The sequence below is a fragment of the Pteronotus mesoamericanus genome, unplaced genomic scaffold, assembly GCF_021234165.1.
Source record: "Pteronotus mesoamericanus isolate MK-2021 breed Mesoamerican mustached bat unplaced genomic scaffold, CSHL_Meso_final contig_101, whole genome shotgun sequence".
Taxonomy (NCBI): domain Eukaryota; kingdom Metazoa; phylum Chordata; class Mammalia; order Chiroptera; family Mormoopidae; genus Pteronotus; species Pteronotus mesoamericanus.
This window is the reverse complement of record NW_026555001.1, coordinates 11,859,222-11,884,104: the sequence shown is the minus strand read 5'-3', so window position 1 is coordinate 11,884,104 and position 24,883 is coordinate 11,859,222. Positions and strand designations below refer to the sequence as shown.

General features: G+C 35.2%; 1 protein-coding gene across 3 annotated transcripts in view; it reads right to left on the bottom strand.

Annotated features, from left to right (window-relative positions):
- Nucleotides 1-24,883, bottom strand: part of MEMO1 (mediator of cell motility 1) — a 104,170-nt gene that overhangs the window by 36,031 nt on the left and 43,256 nt on the right. For all 3 annotated transcript variants that reach the window (XM_054568189.1, XM_054568200.1, XM_054568208.1), the window contains exons 3-5: nucleotides 17,952-18,020; nucleotides 10,307-10,419; nucleotides 8,025-8,136 (exon numbers count right to left, since the gene is read on the bottom strand). In XM_054568189.1, coding sequence (XP_054424164.1) covers nucleotides 8,025-8,136; nucleotides 10,307-10,419; nucleotides 17,952-18,020 — 294 coding nt within the window. The remainder of the gene's footprint in view (nucleotides 1-8,024; nucleotides 8,137-10,306; nucleotides 10,420-17,951; nucleotides 18,021-24,883) is intronic.

Here is a 24,883-nt window from a genome sequence, read left to right as displayed (position 1 = left end):
TACAAACGCACTGTCTTCTCAGAAGGGAAGAAAATACACTTACATGTCCTGACTGGTGGATTGAGTGTCGTCTTGCAAACCAAAAGGTTGCCAGTTCAATTCCTTGTTAGGGCACATGCCTGGGTTGTAGGTGAGGCCCCTGGCAACCAATCGATGTTTCTTGCATATCAATGTTTCTTACCCTCTCTTTCTCCCTTCCCTCCCCTATCTCTAAAATTAAATAAAGTCTTGAAAAATAAAAATAAAAGTACACTTACAATAGTTGTAAATTTATGCTGGAAACTTTAGAGCAACCACTAAAAATTTTTTTGTTAAAAAGAAGTATAATTAATATGCTGGGGTTGGGGGGGAGATCGAATCATACAAAGTGATCAATTAAAACCAGAGAAGGAAAAAGAAAACCAGAGAAGACAAGAAAGAACGAACAAGGGCAATGAATAGGAAACAGTAACAAATAGGGTAAATATTAATCAAACTATATCAATAATCTTTTAACAGGTGAATGGATAAGCTGTAATATACCCATAGCATAGAATATTATTTGGCAATAAAAAAATAAGCTACCAAGCCATAAAAAGACATGGAGAAATCTTGACAGTATATTATTGAGTTAAAGAAACCAACCTAAAAAGGCTGCAAACTGTATGATTCTAACCATATGACTGTGGAGACAACAAAAGATCTGCAGTTAGCAGGGGTTGAGTTGGGGGAGGTAATAAATAGGGAGAGCACAGGGGGTTTTTAGGACAGTGAAATTATTCTGTGATACTATAATATAGATACATGACATCAGGCATTTGGCAAAACCCGTAAACTATATAACACAAAGAGTGAACACTAATTAAACTAGAACTTTAGATAACAATGATGTATCAATACTGGTTCATCTATTTTAATAAATGTACCATTTAATGCAAGATGTTAATCACAGAAAAAAACTGTTTAGTTAATCGATTTGATACCATACGAAGGCATCTGATAGTACTGTTCTCAGGTAACTCAAACATATAATTAAATAAACATAAAAATTACATGACTTAGTTTAACTATCTGGGAAAACTATGCAAAATGAAGATTTTTTTTTTTTACAATCTAAGTCCCCAAAAGTTATCAAATCCTAACCACACTGAATTAGTAAGATTGGTTAGAAACTTAAGCAGAAGATAAAACATATTTAAATACACTGTACTGTGTTTCAAGTTGCCCATGTTCCCAAATACCAGCAGTAACAAAAAGTATTATATGGCAAAGAAGATAATGATATTTTTACAGTGAACATATACAGTTTTACAGTGCCATATATCTCAACTGAACACTTAAAAAATTACTAAAGCATCCTATTTACTCTGTACATTTTTCTGTACAAAAAAGCAGTCAAACTGGGGGAAAGGAGTTGTTCTATATCTTGACTGTATAGATGTATACACCTCCGCATTTGTAAACACGCATAGAATTTCATCCCATAAAGAGTATGTTTTTATTGTATGTAAATTACAAGACAACAAAATTTTAAACTGTAAACAAGCAGTGAATGGGGATGATATAGTGAAAGGAGTAAAAGGGAAGAAAAAGTAAAGGAACAGAATAAAATACAAAAAGAAAAGGGTGAAAAGATGGGGATATCTGCAATAGTGTCAACAATAAAAGAATTAAAAGAATGAAATGTCGGGATCCAGTATTGTTTATTTTAATAGTTAATTAGTTTTTTCAAGATAGATGGTTTCTACATATCCTAGCTTAACTCTCAAATACAATTATGTGCAACAATAAAAATTATGAATTTTGATGGTAAAGATAATATGTGAAAAAAGGATTAGAATAAAGTGCATAAGAGTACTCTTATAATACATGTTTTACAAAAATTGAACAAATAAACACATGTAAGTATAAATCTTATACAAACATATATGCATATACATATGTATGTCAGCATATGCATAATAATTTTTACTGTCAGTAAACACTGGTTGGGGGAAGCAGAGAGTCTGTTCATTTTGCACTTCTTGATGCTTTTCAAATCATGTACATGTATTTTTTTTAATGTTAGCAGGGCTAACGAAGCAAGGAGACAATGAGTCATTTTACATCTTCTTGATACTACTCATTTTTTTTTAAAAAAGAGCTCCAATGAATATATAATTTTAAACATCTTTTTAAAATAACACATAGTATTATAAATAATAGCTTAGATATTCAACTTTGTAAAACCTGCAATGATTATTCATAATAGTGAAAAATAAGGGAAAAGTTAATTAAATGGTCAATTGATTATAGTATTATATAGATATATATTAGAAAGTGTTAAGTATACCCAATAAAAATAAGTAAAAATTACATGGAAATATATTCATGATATGAAAAGCAGTCAAAAATTTTGACCTCATTTTTGGAAAACTATTTAATGAAAGCATTGAAAATGAGGAAATTGTTAATTCATTCAACAATTAATTTTAAAATCCTTTTGTGTACCAGGTACTGTACTGGCTACAGAAAATACATAATAGACCAGTGCCCTCAGACAGGGAACAGATTATGTAACTACCAGAGAAGGAAAACAGACTATATATAAATAATTACCCAAAGAAGTATTTAACTGCAGCGGTACTATATGGTAAGCTATCTGCAAATATAATCACCGAAAATTCCTCCCATCTCTGTATGCTCAAGCCACTCCTCCCACCAAAAGTAGAGTCTAGCCCTGGCTGGTTGGCTCAGTTGGTTGGAGCATCATCCCATCCAAAGGCTGCAGGTTTAATTCCCAGTTCAGGGCACAAACCCAAGGTGCTGGTTTAATCCCTGACTGAGGTGTGTACAGGAGACAATCAATCGAATTGCTTCTTCATATTGATGTTTCTCTTTCTCTCTCTTTCTCTCTCTCTCAAGTCAATAAACATATCCTCAGGTGAGGATTTAAAAAAAAAAAAAGTAAACTTTGTTTCTCTCCTCTTAAACCTAGCTTTGCAACTTGCTTTGATGGGTAGAATGTGGCATAAGTGATACTGTACCAGTTCCAAGCCTAGATACTAAGATGCCTGAAACTTTCTACTTCTGCTTTCTGGCTACCATGAATAGCTGTGTACCTCATGACAGTGCAAGGCTATCCTGCTTGTGAAGGATATCTTGTAGACAGAGGCCCTTAAGGATGAGTGACAACAGTTGAAGATAGCATCAAGAAGAGAACTAAATTGCCTCAGTAGACAAGCAACATCACAGCCCCTGACGGGAAGACATCTTGGAGAGTTCAGCCTAAATCATCCTGCCTCAACTGGCAGATGAAACAGAAACGAGCTGTTGCTACTCTCCCCTGACCCAATTTCTAGCCTGCAGAATCATAAACAAGCAAATAAGCACTTTGAGGTGATTTGTCATGTTACAATAGATGACTGCTCCAAAAAGAAAAAATGGTATGTATTTGGAAAGGGTACTTCTGTATTAATAACAGAAACCTAAAACATACAATATCAGCTTTCACTCACAGATGCAGGCAGAAGCTGATAGGACAAAAAAGAGACTTGAAACTAAAAGAGCAGTTAAGAAAATTGCTCTAGAAGGCTTGAAGAAGAGTGACTCGTTATATACAGGCAGAACAATTAGTACACTTGAAGTCAGATGAAGTAACTTGAAAGAATAAAAATATACCTAGTTAAACTGTAGATCAAGCAAAGGTTTCCAGGCAAAGTATTCAAAGTGTCAATGGCTTCTTTATAGCCAAATTTGAGAAGGTATAAGAAGAAAAACATGGGCTAAAGAATTACAAGGTTTGTTGTTGTTGTTGTTGTTTTTTAATACAGGCTGCCCCTTGAACAACATGGATTTAAACTATACAGGTCCACATATACATAGATTTTTTTTCAATAAATATGTACAGTACTGTAAATGTATTTTCTCTATGATTTCCTTAGTAACATTTTCTTTTCTCTAGTTTACTTTATTGTAAGAATACAGTATAGAGTACACTTAACATACAAAGTATGTGTTTATCAACCATTAATGTAATATTCAACTACGGTACTGCAAGAATTTTTAAAACATGCAATAACTGACTATTTAGTCAGGGGCACTGACCTCTTTTCCCTTAGGTTGTCCAAAAAAAAAAAAGACAAGAGCCAAGACAACAAAAGCCACCCAGTGTGAATGAATCAAAGTTATACCTATTTTTTTCGGTTAGGTTAACAATAAAGATGCCTTTTTTTGGTGTGCCGCAGATTTTCAGTGACTATGTGTGTCATGAGATGAAAAAAGGTTGAAAATCGCTGGTTTATATTATTGGTAAGGCTTCTGATCAACAGTAGCTATTAGTTGTAAAGTTCGGGAAGCGGCAAAAGTTACATGAGGATTTTCTATTGCACAGGGATCGGTGTCCCCAAATCCCAGGTTTTTATTTCTAACCTGGAGGTGCATGACTAGAAAATAAGTTTCTCAAAACTAGCCTTCACATAGCAAAATACTGTCAAAGAAACAGCATGAGGACAAAGATCAAATCCAGAGTGCTAAGAATAAAACCTCAGAAAGATTTAAGACAGTGCTTGCATACTCTCTCAGGTAGGCAAATAGGCTTCTAAGAAAATTAGAGGACCTTAACTTGGGATCCAAAGTAGAGAGAGTCCTGCCTCAGAAAGAAACATGAATGTGACTTTTGTCTAATACAGGATTTTCAACCTTTTTTCATCTCATGGCACACATAAACTAATTACAAGAATTCTGCAGCACACCAAAAAAAATATTTTTTGCTAATCTGACAAAAAAAAATGGGTCCAATTTTTAAAAGATTTTATTTATTTATTTTTAGGCGGGGCGGGGCGGGGGGAGGGAAAGAAACATCGATCGGTTGCATCTGGTATGTACTCCAACTGGAGACCAAACCCACAACCCAGGCATGCGCCCTAACTAGGAACTGAACTGGTAACCCTTCGCTTTGCAGGATAACTCCCAAAAAACTGAGTCATACTGGTCTCTGTAAAATAAGTGTAGTTTTCATTCATGCACACACAGCTATTGCTGTGTTTGGCTGTTGTCATTTTTTTATATGACAATCTAAGGAAAAATAGGTCAGTGCCCCTGACTAAATAGTCAGGTATTGCATGTTTTAAAAAGTCTTGAGGCACACCAGTTGAAAACTGCTGGTCTAATAGAATGAACTTATAATACGATATACAGAAAACCTACAAAGTGTTTAATGGAGTTCTATTAGTTTTGGGGGGCGGGGACTGTGTTTCAGATGAAAAGCGGCCTTTAGGCTCTTAAACTGTCGCATATGATGTAGACTGAAACTGCTACTCAGGTATAAACAAGGCCCATTTCAGGGAGTAGAGCCAAGAGTCCAAAGACCCCAGCCACAAGCTGAGAAGAATGAATCCATAAAGCCACTACCAAAAGCCAGAAGTAAACTGTAATCAAGGACATTCCCTGTACCCTGATTAGATTTCAGAATTTCTTTGGACCAAATACTATCATATGCTTTCCATTCTTTCACTATCCAATGGGAGTATCTACTATGGTTAACTGTCCCTGTCTCAAAATTATATATTGAGTATATATACTCAGGGGAGTGGGATGTAATTTGACTTCTTAGTTAACAGGTATCCAAATCAACAGGAGCTGTATACCCAAGGAATCTCTTCCATATCCCAGTCAAATGCAGATCATAAGATAAGGGACTCTGAACCTGAGATAATAACTAAATGAGATTTCTAGGCATTTTAGGAATGTGTACAGCATTTTGGAGAGATGTGACCTGTCCATCCGAGGAAGAACTGTAAAAGTCCATCTGCAAAGATGGCTGCCAACAATTCCTACTATTCCTCTACACACATGCTACTGCCCCCCCCATCAAGAGGTGGAATCTATTTCTCCTCACTTAAACCTTGGCTGACACTGTGTTCTGCTTTGAAAAATAGAATACAGTAAAAATGATGCCATGTAGTTTCAGCCTAGGCCTTCAATAGGCCAAGAAACTTCTGTTTTGTCTCTCTTGCTATCCTGAATCACCATGTAAGGAAATCTAGGCTATCCTTCGAGAGAGAGAGAGAGAGACCAGGAAGAGAGAAAAGCCTTGTTTGAAGAACAAACTGGCCACCTACAGAACAAATGAGGTGTCTCAACTAAAAGCCAGCAGTAAGGCTATTGTGGATTTTCTAGCCCATTCCAGCCACCTCGGTCAACACCTGCAGCAAGGTGTTCCCTGAAAAAACTCCTGACCCTAAAACTGTGAGCAACAAAATAGTTGTGACTTTAAGCCACGAGGTTTTAGAGCAATTTGTTCCTCACCAGTGGACAGCTGATACAGGTAGTGAGTGTAGCAAAGGCTACAAAAGAAAAAGTATTGGGCACTTTCTAAGAGTCAATATTAGGGATCCTAATGTAATCTGTGAAGCAGGAAAGGTTTTCTTAAGAAGTGATATACCTAACAGTGGTTATTTAACACTATTTAATAGAGGGGAAATTATGAATAGGAATGTTTTTGTTGGTTTTAAGTTTCTATTTCTAAATTTTTCACAATGCACATGTTTTACTTTTGAAATAGTAACAAAAATGTTATTTTGTTAAAACTTCCTTAAGGATGTTGCTGGGAGCTTACTGGTTCTATCACACCGAAATCTATTAAGTCAAAAATATTTATTTTCTCATGACAAAATATGCAAACACTTTAGCAAATAACAAAAGTTTTCTATTATTCTATGTAGCTGAAGAATGAAATGTTTCAATTATACTATCAATCCAAGAAATAAACATCCCATATTGCTTTATAATTTCTGAAGAATCAGAATGTACTAAAACACAATTAACCTGGAGTTATACAGCTTATAATTTAATATCGCATTGATTCTTAGAAACTTCACCAGATTTAGGTAGTTCCTCATAGTTATCATTGTAAACAGGTATCAATAACATAAGACTGAGAGAAGTAAATAATATTCTGATGACAGAATTAAGAGTGGAAATGATCCAAAAAAGTGCAATAATGTACTAAAACCAACAAGACAAAATTACAGAGCAGTATACCTGTACATTTAAAAAGAAATCAACCACAAAAATACAAGAGGATAAAATAATCCAGCTTAACAATATGAAGAAGCCTTAGGTTTCAGCTGACCACAGTACATTTGCCACAAGAACATTAAAAATGTTATTGTAATCTCAAACAAATATTGACTGAGAACCTAAAATGCACCATGTACTTTACTAAGAGAATGCAGTAATGAGAGCCACAGAAGGAGTAATCTTATCATATTTAAAACTAGTCACACTACATATAGCATATTAAGTCCACATAAAGGAAATGTTTGAAAAAATGAGAGAAATGTGACCTGTGAACAGTAGACTTTCTAATCTGAATACCAACCTGAAAGAAAGCTCTTAAAACAATTCTTTCACTGCACCAAAATAAATTAATAACTACTATGTGACTGGCACTGTGCTAGGCACTGAGGTGTAAGTGGAGAAAACAGACATTGTCCCTGTCCTCACTCTCTTATAGTCTACTGAGTACTCACCCTATCACCGGAAGACCTTAAGCAGATACCAAATAATAATCTGTCAAGCACATTATGAAAGAGATTCATATATTTTGTGTAAGGCTGAAATAAATGACCTCCAATATTTTTCCCATATCTATAATTTTATTACTTACTTATGACACCATACCATAAAAGAATATAATTATGTTAAGATAAACAAACATCTAACGAATAAAATAATAGGTAACCCAATACACACATACACACACACACGGGGTTTTTCTGTATTTCCCCCTAATAAAACAACCTGTTCAAGTCATATGTTCAGCTTTCATGAACAAGCTATTCAAAACCAACTTCAATTCACATTAAGAAAATCCAACCTCAAATTTTTACTTCATTTCAAATAAAAAATATTTTCCAGAACTGAGAAAATAAGTTTGTATTGCTTTAAGCCAATGAGTTTTTTAAATCTCCTTACCCTAATGATTATCTTACCCTAATTAAAATAATTCCAAAGAAGTTAATAGTTATAATTTCTGAAATTTCTTATATTAATCAATATACCTTTCCATGGCTTTAGCTGTATAAGGCAAATGCATTTCAATACTGTGTTCATCTTCATCTGTCTGCAGAGACATGCGTTCAAACATTCCTGTCTTCCATAGTTCTCCGTAAACTAAAGAGATTTCAAAATATAGTAAAACAAATATATTAATGTATATCCTTATCCTGTGAAACTCCACCCAGTAACATAAAACTATGTTTGACAAAAGACAGAAGGATCGCATAATATTCTTCAATTTTTCCTCCGTTTTTAAAAAAGAAAAAAATAGCTTTTCACATACCATACAAAACAATAATACATGTAAATAACTTACTCAACATTTTTATGTTGCATAGTTACATAGGTAATAATTTAAAATTTTCATCAGCTCCCTTTATTGTACCAAAAAATCACGTCCAGGTCCTAGCCTTTCCTTAACTTTAATGAGCACACACTAAAGAGAGAGTAGTTGATTAGAACTCCTACTGAAACATGGAAAAAAACCACTGGTCCACATATGCATGAAGTTAATATAATTTCTGATTTGCTTTGTTTTTTAATAAAATGTATGAGATTATTATATCACACCTCAGGTTTTGACTATAGTAAGAAAAAAAAATTCTCACTAAGACTGCTACTTTCCTCAAAATTAAAAATAAAGCTTGTGGGATAGACCAGAACATAAATTCACAACAGTTCCATGCCATAAATAATATTAAAATGATCTAGTAATTCAGACCCTTGCGATAAACTTTACTTCAAACTGAATATTGTATAGCAAAAAAATGATGAAATTTAATATGTAAAAAAAGTAATGAGTGTTTCTGTATTATCATAGACTAAACCAACATTTTTATAACTACATCAAAGAAATGGGATAAATATTAAAAAAAAAGAACTACAAATGGTCCTATGACTGTTTTTCTACAAAAATATACCTGATTAGAAATCTTCCATTCCTTCTTTGGCAGGCTATCCAATAAAGTTTGTCCCCTAAAACCAACCCAGGGAGTAAGTCTAGTAATACTCCAGCTCCACTGATAATATATATTCTAACAATTGTTAATACTCCATGATACTTAAAACCCCAAATGATAAAAATTTAGGCCTAAAAAAAGAAGGAAAGAAAAAAGAGGTGACATTTCCTTTGTAAATGGTTTCTTTCACTCTACAGAAGTATGTTTAGCAAAATTTCTTGGAACAATAAGCATTCAACATACTTAAACTATAAATTGGTGAACTATAAATTGGTGAACTGAAAGGATACACTCCAAATCCATAAAGGTGATTCCTGGTGAGAATGTATATTGAGTTCAGACAAGCGGTAAATTCTGAGTTAATTATGGATGATGAGTACAGGAAAATTTGTAACACTATTTTCTGTACTATTCTGTGGTTTTCACATTATGTTCTCCCATTCCACTGAAAATACTATTCAAAGTCAAAAAGTTTTGCTTTACTCATTCAATATATAAAATGATACCCAATTAAATAAAAAGTGTGAGTTCTGAAAGCCTATGGAAAAAATAAATCAAAATAAGACATTTAAAAAAATAAATACTTTTTATGTGACATTTTTCTTTCAAGAGTTTCATAACTACAGTCTCAGTTTTTCCCATAAAAATCATTTGGGAGGAAATAAAGGCTTTATCACCATTATCTATTTACAGAGAAGAAAGTGATATACATAAGGGTTGACTAACATGCCCAGAATCTTTCATCACGTTGTGATAGGCTCTAATTTCCTGTCTCAAAGTACAATGAGTACACAGTTCTTTCCTGAATATAAATGCAACCACTACAGTCTAGAGACTAGCTAATCTGACAAATATTTTTTGTGACTGGCAGAAAAACTGTGGTTGTCTTTTAAGCATACAGGAGATGTTCTTTCTTTGTTTTTATTTTTTAAATTTTTTTATTGTTATTCTATTACAGTACATTAGTTACAACAAATTTTATTTTTTTAAACTGATATATTACTTTTCATATTCACATTTAATTTTTAAATTAACTTATAATTCTTATTAAAAACCTTTAGCTGTTTAAAAGCTATGATTTCTATCCCTGACTGGTGTGATTCAGTTGGTTGGGCTTTGTCCCATAAGGTGAAATGTCACCGGTTTGATTCCTAGTCGGAGCACATGCCTGGGTTTTGGGCCAGTCACGTGTGACAGGCAACCAATTGGTGTGTATCTCATACATGAATGTTTCTCTCCTTTCTTTCTCCCTCCCTGCCCCCTCTCTAAAAATAAATAAATAAAATCTTTTAAAAATAAAAGCTATATGACTTCTATATACTTACTCTTTTGGTCAATACGAAGATCATACAGAGGTGTCCTGTATATATCCACACTGGAAAGTGCACATCGAGAGAGGGGCACATGATGAGAAGGCCCGAGGATGAAAATTCTCCGGCTAGGAGATATGCAACAAAAAGCACAGAACAATTGCACTTCTACACAAACTTTATTAAATAAAAGAAAAAATAAGTAAATTTTAAAAATTATGTAATACTATTTTCCTTGATTGATCTCATTGCCTACTGTTAAGTGCTAAATTGTGTTCCCCTAAAATTCCTATGTTGAAGTCTCACCCCAGTACCTCAGAATGTAACCATATTTGAAAATAAGGTCTTTAAAGAGGTTATTAAGTTAAAGAGAGGCCATTGGGGTAAGGCTGAATCCAATATGACTGGTGTCCTTGGAAGTAGAGGAAGAAACACCAGGGGTGCACAGGCACAGAGAGGTGACCATGTGAAGAGGCATTAAGAGGACACCCATCTGCAAGCCAAGGACAGAGGTCTCAGGAGAAACTAACCCTGCCTGCTCCTCAATCTCAAACTTCTAGACTTCAGAACTGTGAGAAAATTTCTGTTGTTTCAGCTGCCCAGTTTCTGCTATTTTGTTACGGCAGCACTAGCAAACTAATACACGTACTAGTGATTTTTCTCCTCAGTTAACTAAGTTCATTTCTTTATCTCTGTCTTTTTGTTGGAAGGCTGTTAAAAGAACCATGTTCAACAATTAAAAATTCCAATTACTAATCATCTACAGTAAACCAACCCAGTATGCTTAAAATCACTTCTGTCTTCACAACAGGGTTAGAGTTAGTTTTCAATAACTATAGTAATTAAATTTGAAACATTTCAGCTATTAAAAATAAAATCTCAAAATTCTAACACATTCTAAATTCACCATCTATAGTCTACCACAACTTTAATAAAAATCCATGCAAAATATCATTACAAAGAAGTACTCTGATAAAACTATATTCATAGAGGAAAAAAGGCATCTTGTTGAGAATTCTGTGAAATAAGCTTCCTCTGTTCCCATTCAAGTAGAAGTCATTCTCAAAAACAAAGAGACTTGATTGTGTTATTTGCACTCTAGGCTAAAGAAAAGAATTGGGCTAAACTGTAGTTTAAATCTTTACAATCCTTTTATCTTAACAACAAGAGTGAAAATAGCCCTGGCTGGTGTGGTTCAGTGAACTGAGAGTCAGCCTACAAACCGAAATGTCAGTGGTTCAATTCCTGGTCAGGGCACAGGCCTGGGTTGCAGACTAGGTCCCCAGTTGGGACGTGTAAGAGGCAACCAGCTGATATTTCTCTCGCTCCTTTTTCCCTCCCTCTAAAAATAAATAATACTTTTTAAAAAAAGAGTCAAATTAACTTTCATTTTATCTCAAACATCCCTACAATCTAAACTCTGAAACTACCCATATTTTCTGTTCTCCCAGATTCATATGAACAAAATTTACACACACCACACTCACACACAAACATACAGACCCAAAAAACAAAATCCCGAGAAAGAAGGGAACATATGATTGGCTATGTACTTAGAAAATTAAGTACTTCTCATTGTTCAATTAATGGACAAACACTGATACATGACTTAGTTGTTTCATATCAAAACCTTGCAAAGAATAGATGCTTTAGCAATATATTTATTTTTATAAAATTCTATAACAGCTAAAAAATTAACCTATTGTCTGCTCTATGTTACTTGTTCTTTGGCAGGAGGGAGTGGGGGATGAGAAAGATGGACAAGGAAAAGGAAAAACCAATTCTCAGTTCAGAGTCCCAAAAGCTCCTCAAGACATCACACATAGCAAACATATAAGACTGCAACCACAGGCTATTTCTAGTCAGAAACATAATCTCTTTTCCTGCTGCCCCCCCACTGATAATACTCACTCCTTGTCATCACCATTATAATTAACTCAGTAACCATTTCAGAAAGAAAAGATCAAATCCACAGCTTCCTAAATGAACAAAAGACATACCACTATGTTCTCCTATTTTAACAGCACATACACATCAACACAATTTTTTTAAATCAACATCTAATGTGGGAAATAGATAACGTCACTTGTTGAAGGACAAGTATATTTTTAAAGATTTTATTTATTTATTTTTAGAGAGGGGAAGAGAGGGATAAAGAGGAGAGAAACATCAATGTGTGGTTGGTTGCATCTCAAACACCCCCCCTACCGGGGACCTGGCCCGCAACCCAGGCATGTGCCCTGACTGGGAATTGAACTGGTGACCCTTTTCTTCGCAGGCTGGCACTCAATCCACTGAGCCACACCAGCCAGAGCAGGGACAAGTATTTATATGAGTAAGAATCAAATATGATAAATGGCATTTTTTATATTTGAGGAATTCATTTATATGAAAAGAGGGAGGAGAGGGATAAATATTTAAAATCAGAACATTCCTAGGAAATCCAGGATAATTAAAATATGAAAAGGCTTTTAAAATACCAACCTACACTCAAGGTATAGATACCTTTCATAGATAGGTATAATGAGATTCTTACAGTGGACAAAAGATGAGCACTAACCCAGAAATAGAGACCCAAGGTCAGCATCGAAAGCCTAACTGCCTCCTCTGATACTGACTAGTGACCTTGCTTGCTTTTGTGTCAGACCCAGCCTCGCTCAAAAGATGGAGACTGCTGGGAAAAAGAGCTCCCTCCAGTCTGAGTTATCCAACTGTATACCCAACAGATTCTTTCCAGTTTGGCAGAAACTCACCCAAAGGCAATACAGTGAAGTCCACATTTGGTTAAGAGAAATAATAGGAAAAAAGAGGCTTGGGTCCCATTGACATAAAACTCTTAAAAGTGATATACCCGAAAACAAACCAAAAAAGGCTAGTTATCATTGAAGATAAAGTACATATCAAACCAGAAGTCTCAAAATAGGTCTCTGTTAGCCCTATGCTAACAAAAAGAATATTAACAGTGTAAATAAAAGATATTGCTTCTTTTTTTTTTTTTGCTACATTGCTAGATGCATAAACACCAATATTTTGGAGACAAATAAGTAATAAGCACATTAAAAGCAAAGCCACTTTCCATTTAATAAACTGCAAAGTGCTTTGTCTTTAAAGAAAGGACTTTTAAATATTAACATGTCATCACTGTTGTCACACATGTAAAAAAAACCTTTAATATGAAAAAATAAGGAAAAATCAGGAGCCATTCTTTTTAGAAATAAATGTAGTTCACATCTAATACCTCCAGAGAATTCACACTTGTGGATTTACTTACTATGAGTGTCATCTGTGCACCCAATACGTAAGTTACCTGAGTGTCTATCCTCATAAATACTCAACTACTTACTCTAAATGATGTAACACAAGTAATTTTTAAAACTGTTTCGTGGCAAGTGCAGACATTTTAACTAAAGCATGAAACACCCAGTAAGATTCCTTTTTATCCTCTTTTTCTGTCATGCAAGACTTTGTGAAAGATACGAATCAAGTTACTATCAAAGTATATCCTGAGTTTATTTTTAGTTAAAGGTTTAGTAATAGGAAAAGACTTTGTAACTATAAATATGGGCAAGAACTTAACTAAATATATTCCTTTAATTTTTCCTAAATTTCTTAAAACAGCCAGCCAGAGTGCTATTTTTGAAATATAAATTGGATCCTATCACTCTCCTGATTAAAAAGTCTTTCAATGGCTTTCCATGGTCAGAGAATTAAAGTCAAAATTCTTAAAATGGGTTCTGAAGTTTCAAATACACTGGCCCCTTTTTGTATTACTCTTCCCCTTGAACACAATACTTTATATATACTGGTCTTCTTGCAGTTCCTTGATAGCACAAACAATTTTGCCTACTTCAAAGCCTCCACGCATTCCTTTTGCTTGGCTTAAAAATCATTTCCTAAGAGATGCCTTCCCCCAAGACCTTATCCACAGACCTAAACCATAATCTAAATCTAATCACCCTGCATCACAGCAATCCTCAAAGCATGAACTGTGAATTCCTCAAGACTCTTTCAAGGGGTTTACAAAATCAAAACTATTTTCATCATAATAAAAACAGTTATGTGCCTTTTTCACTGTGATGACATCTGCCCTTCTGATACAAAAGTGAGGCTGGGGTAAACCACTGGCACATTAGAATTACGATCAAGGTAATGGAACCAAAAGGTATTCACCTTCACCCACAGCATGTTGGGGGTTTTTTTATAAGGCCAGTTTCACTTAATTTCATTAAATCTTGAAATTTGAGTATGATTTCATAAAATTATTCTGTACGACACAATGCATTCAACTTGTGGTGATAAATGCATAACACGTCTACTGCATACAGGAGTATGTCTCATGGAAAAGCATTAGTATGACCGTGAGTTTGTAAGCTAACCCAGATTTTCTTCATGGAACACAATTTTCATGTCAAAAGTTGATAGTAGACAAATTATGGGTATTCCAATTTAGTCACTGTATTTTGCCATTCATAATGCTCACATTTTTGCTCAAATTTTTGAGGGAAAAATAAGAACGCTCATTTTACATGGGTAATGCTAATTTGTTACAGGTACATAGTTTCTTGTACTTTGTATCTGTTCTTATGTTTTGTAATTATTTGTTACATAAAATTTCTTGTACCATAGTATGTTCAAAATAAATGCTTAAATTCCTTTATAACACAGAAAACAGGTATGTAAATATAAATAATTAAAAAATTAAAACAAAAGATTTCTTTTCCCCAAAAGCTTGGGTATGCATTATACATGGAGCGCGTTATGCACGGCAAAATACGGTAGTTGGCAGAAATCTTCTACGAAGATGAACAAAATGAGCCTGCCACTTCAAAGAAAACATATGATACATTTGTTGCCAAAGATAAAATTGAAGATTTTAAGTGAAAACTAGACTTTTGCAAAACTTCTATCCCTGTAAGATTGACAGCTTCCCAATAGCTAAAGATTTTTCTGATGAAATCAGGGATGATATTAACACATGTGACTTCTGACACTGTTTGACAACATTTAAAAGATTTACATAATTCAATAAACAAATACTTTCCAAATGTTACATGCAAGATGCTAAAAAAAAAAAAAGTCATGCAAAGGTAGAAGATCCCTTCAAAGGGCAAGAGGAGTACAAAAGATAATCCTGGTTGGCATGTAGAAAATGGATTAATGTGAAAGGTAAGAATGAAAACTAATGGTACAGAATTTAACCTCTCTTGGACTGTTCTTTATTATTTCTCTATATTTCTCATAGTTCCCAAAAGGATGTTTTTTGTTTTATCAAAGGACTCTGAAGACACTGCAAATCTCAGAGCAGGGCACTTTCAAAAGAATACAAATATGACTGTCTATTTTTTTTTAACACTAAGACCTTCAAATTTATTTATTCCATATTCAATTATTGTATACTAATTACCAACAATAAGCTGATTACATCTTCATTCATCATTTGCCTCTCTTTTCACTAATCTCCTTTCTCATATTCTTAGTCCTTGGTTCTCTTCCCTTTTTATTCTTTATCTTTTTCCTTCCAGTCTCATTTTCCGTCAACTTATTTAACAAAAGCTTTCTACTTCTACCAATACTGACTCTTTATGTCTCTATGTATTCTAAGGCCAAATTTGATTTGGGGGTACCCTTCCAACACATATCGTTATCAATAAAGATTCTGTCAAATAGAGAAAAATTTGGAAAAAGCTGTCACATGTACTAACCTTGACAATAGCTGGCTTATAGGCCCAGGACCAAATAAAGCAAATTTCTGAAAATATTTCCAATCTAATTTCTGTCTGTTCTTATTCATGAAATAATTTAGTTAAAATTGTATATTAAACATGTATCAAGAAATATTTGTTAAAGACACACCTCAAAACATCAAAAATGAGGCAGGCCTAACCAAATCCTCATCAATTTGGCAACATTATTATTTTATTTATTATTTAAAACTTTCTAAAAATAATTCTCAAAAAAGGTATGGTACAATGTGCAGGGCACACTACATAAAAACAATAAAGAGCAGCCTTTTTGTTTTAAAAAACTGAACAAATTGCTCAAAGGAAAAAGAGTAGATTGTGGGTGAGATTTTCTTTTTAAACTTAATAGCTGCTGTTAGTTACTTCTTTTGAATGATTATGCTTCAGCTCTATAGTACAGATGTACTACTATTACTAGAACTACTGCTAACAATCAACTTTAAACAGAATTAAGGTCATTGATTTTATCTATTCACATAGTGTGTACACATCTAGCAATGCAGACTGGACCCTTCTACTGGTTCATATGTAGTAAATTAACTAAATAAAATGCTAGTGAGAAAATTAAATAATTTGGGTGGCTATTTCCTGCAGAAATTTTAGAAAGTTCACGTTTCTTATTATAGAGAGTAGTATGCTAAGCTTTTAAAAGTTCACAAATTTCTCATTTTAGACAGGAGTATACTACTCAGTCTCAATTTGCCAGAATGATTTTTTATAAAGCTAATTTCAGAGCTGTCATTAAACTATTAAACACATATATGCTTCAAACACCATATGAGATACACTGTCAGATTCTAAAATAATTCAGGTAACTTATCCTGTCAATGAGAAATTATTCTCTCATTAACCACAACTTAAGAGATACAATAATGAATTTTAAATTAGAAAGTGATTAAAATAGAAAATGCTTATCTCCAGGTTTTCCAAGAAAAATTTTAAACCAAAATATTTTAACTGTTAGAGTTCCTGGACCTAATTCTAACGTGGGGGGTGGGAGAGAGTGGTTTTCCACCTCTCCAATTCTTAGATGCTGCCTGGAAATAGCATCAGATTCCCTAGGTTACAGGTTCAGTCCTACAGGACTGCCCCCAAAACCCCCATTTCAGGTGCCTCTCGGAAGCCCAGGTTGTAACTTGTACTTCTTACTGACCGGCTAAAATGATATAACTCAGGAACACCCAGTTACAAGAGGTGCAGAGGGCAAGCTCTGGGGAAAGGGAGTGTAACTTCCACTCCCTCTCCAGGGCGCCACTCTCCCTTAGATCAACCCAGAAGTTCTCTGAATGCTGTCCTCTTGGGTTTTATGGAGGTCTCATTATTTGGTCACGACTGATTAAATCACTGGGCACTGGTGACTGATTCAACCTCCAGGCCCTCCTTACTCCCCAGCGGTCAGGAGTGGGAGTGAAAAGTTCCAACCCTCTAATCACATGATTGGTTCTCCTGGCAACCAGCCCCTGTCCTTAGGCAGGATCCAAAAGTCATCTCCTTATGCCTTCTCTATGACAAGAGGCACCTTCATGACACTCCACACTTGGGGAATTGCAAGGGTTTGGGGACCTGTGAGTTAGGAACTGGGGACTAAGACCAAATATATATGAGAAATGCATTTTGGTCATCTGAGTGACCAAATACGTTTTTCTTATAAATCACAGTATCACATTAACCTTTGAATATTTCCAGAAGTAAACGTTTCACCAACCTAAGGGAAGGTAAAAACTAAATGTTCAGAAAATGAAAAATAGCATTAAAGCTTTCTGTAACCTATAAAAAATATCAAATTTATAAAAAGTCAAATTCTTAATGACAGAGTATACAGTAACAGTAAGTATGCAAAACAAATTATTTCAGTGACAAAGCAGTTATAATTCCCAACATTACTCCAGAACAAAATGGTCTCTAACTAGATTACTTACGTAATAGATGGATCCACTTGTTTGTAAGCATGAGCGGCACAAGACCCACAGTAAGTATATCCTGCATGGCTACAAAACAAAATATTTTTAAACTTAAGCATCAAATTCAAAAATCAAGATATTCTGAAAAAAAAAACTTTTGAAAGAAATATAACTATGATAAATATAACAATTGAGTGTATAGATTAAAAAGTAATGTACTAATAATAGTAAACATATTGTTTCATTCCAATTTTTAATTTTAAAAAATATTTTGGAATTATTTTGGTCTCAAGAAAAGTTAGATTTGGTGATATTCAAGGCTTAACTTGTAGTTGCTAATGTAACACTAATGATATGTGAATTTTTAACATTCTTCTTCAATACCATTAACAGATTATTACATAACAATGACAAAACTAAGAACAAGTCAAATGAGACCAAAACAAATACCCTACAGCTAACGATTCACTTCCTCTGTGTCTTTAGTAGTAAGAGAATTGACTTGGCCTTCTGTGTACTATTTTTTCTCTCCACGACACATCTCTTTCCCCCTGTGGTCTCAACATTAGCCTGGGTCTTTTATCACCTATAAAATGACTTTCTGGAACTTATTTTTCTTTCTTGACTCATTCAAGTTACATGAGTCTAGAAACATTTCCCTTAGTGCTTTCTTATTAGTGTGTGGTCAGTGGTATACTGGTAAATGTTTCACAATTGGCTCTGCAGAGAAAAAAATGTATACATATTCATATATAAATAAGCTTTTTATAAATTTTACTTAATGAGAAAACTATGTACCACACAATTTATAATAAAAAAATATATAACACTTTTTCTTTATGGCAAATTCCACATAGCCAATCGACTGTCACAGAATGCTTTCACCGATTTTAGCTAAACTCTTATTCATAGCCAAGGGATGGCTGCATCTGACAAGAGTGAAACACTGAAGACATTCAACAATGATTTGAATGACTTCTTTACTGATTAGGTAATAGTTTTCAAATACTAGAAAGAATATTTCCTTCCTTACTTTTTTGTGTTATTCATAATGTAAAGACTACAGACACAACAATATTAATTTGCATTATTAACTTTTCCCCATTACTTTCTTAAGATAGAAAATCAATAAAAATATAAATAAAGCCCTGATTTGCAGCAATTTGCCAATTAACGTGGACTAAATCATTCCCCACCATGGCTAATTTCAAGATGCCCAGTAATCTGAAAAGACAAAACACAGTATTGGAGAAAATATTTATATATATCTGATAAAGGATTTATATCTGAACACATGAAAAATGTCAAAACAAACAACCCAATACTTAAAAAATAGGTACCTATTTTGGTAAGATGAAGAATTTAAAGACTGGCTGTACGACAATGTTAGTGTACTTAACACTGTATTTAACTGTTCATGTAAATGGTTAAAAAAATGGTTAATATTTTGTTATGTGTATTTTACCTCAATTTAAAAAAAAGTAACAGGAAAATATGTGAACAGATACTTTATCAAAGAATACACTGGGGTGGCAAATAAGCACATAAAAGAATGCTCACCATCACTTAGTCAGTATGGAAAGGCAAATTAAAACTAAAATGAGAGCCCTGGCCAGGCAAGTCAGTTGGCTGGAGCATCATCCTGATACACCAATGTTGCGGGTTCCATCCCCAATAAGGGCACATAAAAAAAAAGACCAATGAATGCATAAATAAGTGGAACAACAAAAACCAATCTCTCTCTCTCTCCAATAAAATTTTGTTTAATTTAAAAACTAAAATGAGCTACTACTAAACACCCACCAGAATAGGTAAAATTAAAAAGAGTGACCATATCAAATATGGCAAGGATGTAGAACTGAAACTCAATGTACTTGTAAAAATGGAAAACAGTGTGGCAATTTCTTAAAAAGTTAAACATACTCCTGCCCTGTGATCCCAGCCATTCTACTAAAAAAAAAAAAAAAAAAGTGTCTACCATACAAAGATTTGTACACAAATGTTCATCCCTGTTTTATTTGCAATAGCCAAAAACTGGAAATAACTGAATGATCCTCAAAAGGTGAATGGATAAACTAACTAAGGTATATCCATTCAAAAGAATACTTTTTAGCAAAGAAAGGAATGAATACTGACACACTCAAAATAATTATGCTTAAAAACGGTAAAAGTCAATTAAAAAACATGCTGAGAGAAACTAAACAAAAAAAATCTCATGCCATATGATTCCATTTAGATAACTCTAAAAAATAAAAACTTATCTATGGTAACAGAAAATATATCAGTGGATGTGGAAAGAGAATTACAAAAGGGCACAAGAAAACTTTTGTTAATGGTATGTTCATTATCTTTCTTGTAGTGATAATTTCATAGCTGTATACATATTTCAAACTTATCAACTGTACACTTTACATATATGTACCTGTATGTTAATCACACTACAATGAAGCTCTATTTTTAAAATGACTCTCATCTGAACTAGCTTAAGATGTGAACGTAGAAAGAGATTCACTTAAGTCAATCACAGCAACACAAGACAGCAATGTGCTTAATTAGGAGTTCAGTTATATGGGACATAACACTATGCACACTGAAATCACCAAGGGCTTTATTGGTCAGATTAATGGTAATCATTCTATCCAAGGAAACCTATTAAGTTGCTTGATATAATAATACTCTCACAACACAGTTCTAATCTAATCCAGAAGGAAATGTATGTTGTTCTATGGCTCAGCAAATACAGTTCTGCTGTCATCCCGCACTCATCTTGATACTCTAGCTTAATAAGGGGCTCTATTCTATCTGATTATGTCCCCAGTCTTTCAGGGCTTAACCCCAATACCGACGTCTTCAGATCCCTAACACTTGTTCCTGATGATAACAGTACTAGCTCCCCCTTCTCTCTCTCTTTTTTTTTTTTTACTATTTTAATGTTTATTTTCTTTTCTTTTTTTTTTTAAATTTATTTACTTTTAAAATACATTTGTCTCTGCCTCCCCCCCTCCCCCCCTGCCCCCTCCCACCCCCCTCCCTCAGCTCCTCCCCCCTGGCCTGTCCATGAGTCCCCGCTACATGTCCCCTGACCCTCCCCTTCCCTTCCCTTTCCCTGCCCCCCCCTTCCCTCCTGTCTCTGCTGATTTCCCCTCCCCTCAGTGTTGCTGGTCATATTTTCCTTGCTTCTTTCCAAGGAAAGAATCCTTGCAAAGGATTGTTGGTTAGGTTCCGCTTATAGGTGAGATCATATGGTATTTGTCTTTCGCCCCCTGGCTTATTTCGCTTAGCATGATGCTCTCCAGTTCCATCCATGCTGTCGCAAAGTTTAGTACTTCTTTTTTTCTTTCTGCTGCGTAGTATTCCATTGTGTATATGTACCATAATTTTTTGATCCAATCACCTACTAATGGGCATTGAGGTTGCTTCCAAGACTTGGCTATTGTAAATTGTGCTGCTATGAACATTGGGGTGCATAGGTTCTTTTGTATTGGCGTTTTGGTGTTCTCAGGGTATAGTCCCAACAGGGGAATCACTGGATCAAAAGGCAGTTCCATTTTCAGCTTTCTGAGGAAATTCCACACTGCTTTCCATAGTGGCTGCACCAGGCTGCATTCCCACCAACAGTGTACTAGGGTTCCCTTTTCTCCACAGCCTCGCCAGCACCTGTTGTTTGTGGATCTGTTTATGATGGCCATTCTGACCGGTGTGAGGTGGTACCTCATGGTGGTTTTGATCTGCATTTCTCTGATGGCTAGTGATGCTGAGCATCCTTTCAAATGCCTCTGGGCCCTCTGTATCGCCTCCTTAGAAAAGCATCTGCCCAGGTCCTTTGCCCATTTTTTGATTGGATCGTTTGTCTTCTTGGACTAGCTCCCCCTTCTCAATTCAAAAATATGCTATCTTGGTGGGAATGCAGGCTGGTGCAGCCACTGTGGAAAACAGTATGGAATTTTCTCAAAAAACTAAAGATGGAACTGCCTTTTGATCGTCATCCCACTACTGGGATTATACCCTAAGAATCTTGAATCACCAATCCGAAAGAATCTATGCATCTCAGTGTTCAGAGCAGCATTATTTATAATAGCCAAGTGCTAGAAACAGCCCAAGGGCCCATCAGTAAATGAGTGGATCCAAAAACTGTGGCACATTTACACAATGGAATGTTACACAGCGGGGGGAAAAAAGGAGCTCCTACTCTTTGCTACAGCATGGATGGAACTGGAGAGTGTTATGCTAAGTGAAATAATCCAGGTGGTGAAAGACAAATACCATATGATCTCACCTGTAAGTGGAACCTAATCAACAAAACAAACGAGCAAAACAGAACCAGACACATGGAAATAAAGGACAGTGACCAGAGGAGAGGGGCATGGGAGGTGACGAAGGTGGGGAAAACGGAAAGCGGCAAGTCAAGGAACATGAACAGAGGACTCCTGGGCACAGACAATGGCGGGGGGATTGACTAGGAACGGGGGGAGATGGAGCAGGGGAGAGCAGCAGGGAAAATGGTTGGACAGCTATAACTGAAAAACAATTTTAAAAAAAGAAAGAAAAAAAAATATATAAGAAAAAATAAACTATTAAAAAATAAAATTTAAAAATGTGCTATCTTGCCTGGCCATTTGGACCTTAAAAACCATCTGATCCATCTGCATCCACTCTGGTCTTAACCCAAAATCTCCTGTTGTAACACTGCTTTGCTCTCACTTGTCACTTATCCCATCCTTCCACTTCCCATCCTTCCACCTTAAACTGGTTTTCCCATCTTAGATTTGCTTTACAGAGTTTAGTTCCTATTTCGTATTCTTGAATTTAAAGACCCTGACTCTCATACTCTGACCGCTAAATAAACCTGTCTTTCTAGTCTGAGCCTCTACCAGTTTTACCAATCCTGTCCCTACCCACGCTCAGTTCTTAAATAACAAAAAGGCTTCTTAGAAGCATTGGGTTCTTGAGTATGGGAAGGACAGAAATGGTAAGAACAGAAGGACAAGGGCACAAAGGAAGGGCATAAAGGGCATGAAGAAAGAACATGAGCAAATGTCCAAGTGTATCATGTAGATGAAAAAATATGAGCCTGGCCTGAGTGGAACAAGAGAGCAATGCTAAGCTGGAGTCCGGCAGGAGTCTGGGCTTGGTAACATAAGCTACTGAAAAACTGTTGTATGCTCTTGAGCAGGGGAGTGACAGTTTGAAACGTTTACCAGTCTAGTACTGAAAAACATGAGCACGAAGGACACACGAGAAGCAGGAGGAGCTAAGCAAAGCTCTCTTGGAAGTTGAGAGTTGTGGCATGAGGTAATAATGTCATGGTCTAGAATGGTGTCATTTCTCACGGGAATGAGAAATGAATGCTCTTGCAGGGGTGTCCAAACTTTTGGTGTCTCTGGGTCACACCAGAAGAAGAAGAGCTCTCTTGGGCTACACATTAAATACACAAACACCAACAAAAACTGATGAGCAAAAAAAAAAAAGGTTTTAAGTGAATTTATGGTTCTGTGTTGGGCCACATTCATAGCCATCCCTGGCTGCATGCGGCCCATGTGGGTTGGACACCCCTGCTAGAGTCTAAAAAGAAAAACTCACATACCTTAGTGACCAAGCACCTATAGGAAGGTAGTTATGATAATGGTAACAACTAACATTTATTGACTGCTTACTATGCATCAGGCACTCTTCTGGGTAACTCAAAGCATTAAACTCTTTTAGTCCTCACATTAACACTATGAGATAGGAATTATTATTTTTCTCATTTTATAGATGAAGAAACTCAAAGAGAAAGGTTAAGATATTTGCTCAAGATCAAAGACAGTCACCCCAGGACTTAAAGCCAGGTAGTAGAGCTCCAGAACCCATTCTTAACCACCATAAGAAACCTTTACATATTTGAAGGAACAAGGGAAGGTGTCCATGGAGAAGGAAAAACAAGCCTAAAATCTTGAAGAATACTTACAGAATCATATATCCAGTAAGACTATATGTATGGACAATAGGTTTCAAAATATAACTGAGATAAATGTTTTGTAAGGGAACTCAGTTCATGACTTCAGTCTTTCTAAAGTTGAAGACTTAAAAGTCTACTTTAAAGAACAACAAAATAGTTGTGACGAGTGGAAGAGTCCTAACTTGGAGAGAATGTTGCAGAGTAATTTAAAAAATCATTAAGCCCACCACCCCTCTTAACACCCATCACAAGGAACTAATGAATGGACCAAGATCATAGTTGAAGAGACTTTCTAATACTTCCCTTTATCCTGGCCCATTATATGACAATGAAGAAAGCCACAGTAGTAATTATCAAATTTCACCACTGATCCTGTTTCTGCCTCCCTTCTCTTCCTAATATATTCTATATTTATATGAAAGCAAGGTTTCATTAAGGAACCTCTTCTAATAAAGGAGGTTTCACCAAGGGAAAGCCTAAGGTTTTTTTCTTTTGTGCTTAATAGCCAGAAGACCAATAAAAAGTTGAGCCCTATAGCTATTTGAGCATGCACCATGAAAGTATTTCACAGTCAGTCTTGTAAAGGCTATTAAAATCCTTAATACAAAGTCATCCCTGCTAGCTTTTCCAGGTCACCCTGGCTTCCACTGTAACTTTTCATGATGGCAAATACTGGGGTTGGCCAAAAAGTTCATTTGGTTTTTTCCAATGGCTCTAGTGGCACTTAGTTATCTTTAACTTCATTCAAAACAATTTTGTTAGAGTGTATTGTGACAACTGTCATATCAGCATGCACTCAGGAATTTTTGTGTAGCCATTTTAATATTGAAGATGGAAGAAAATACACATTTTCAGCATATTATGCTTTATTATTTCAAGAAAGGTAAAACACAACAGAAATGCAGAAAAAGATCTGTAGTGTATGGAGAATGTGCTGTGACTGATTGAACATGTCAAAAGATGCTTGTGAAGTTTCCTGCTGGAGATTTCTCGCTGGACAATGCTCCGTGGT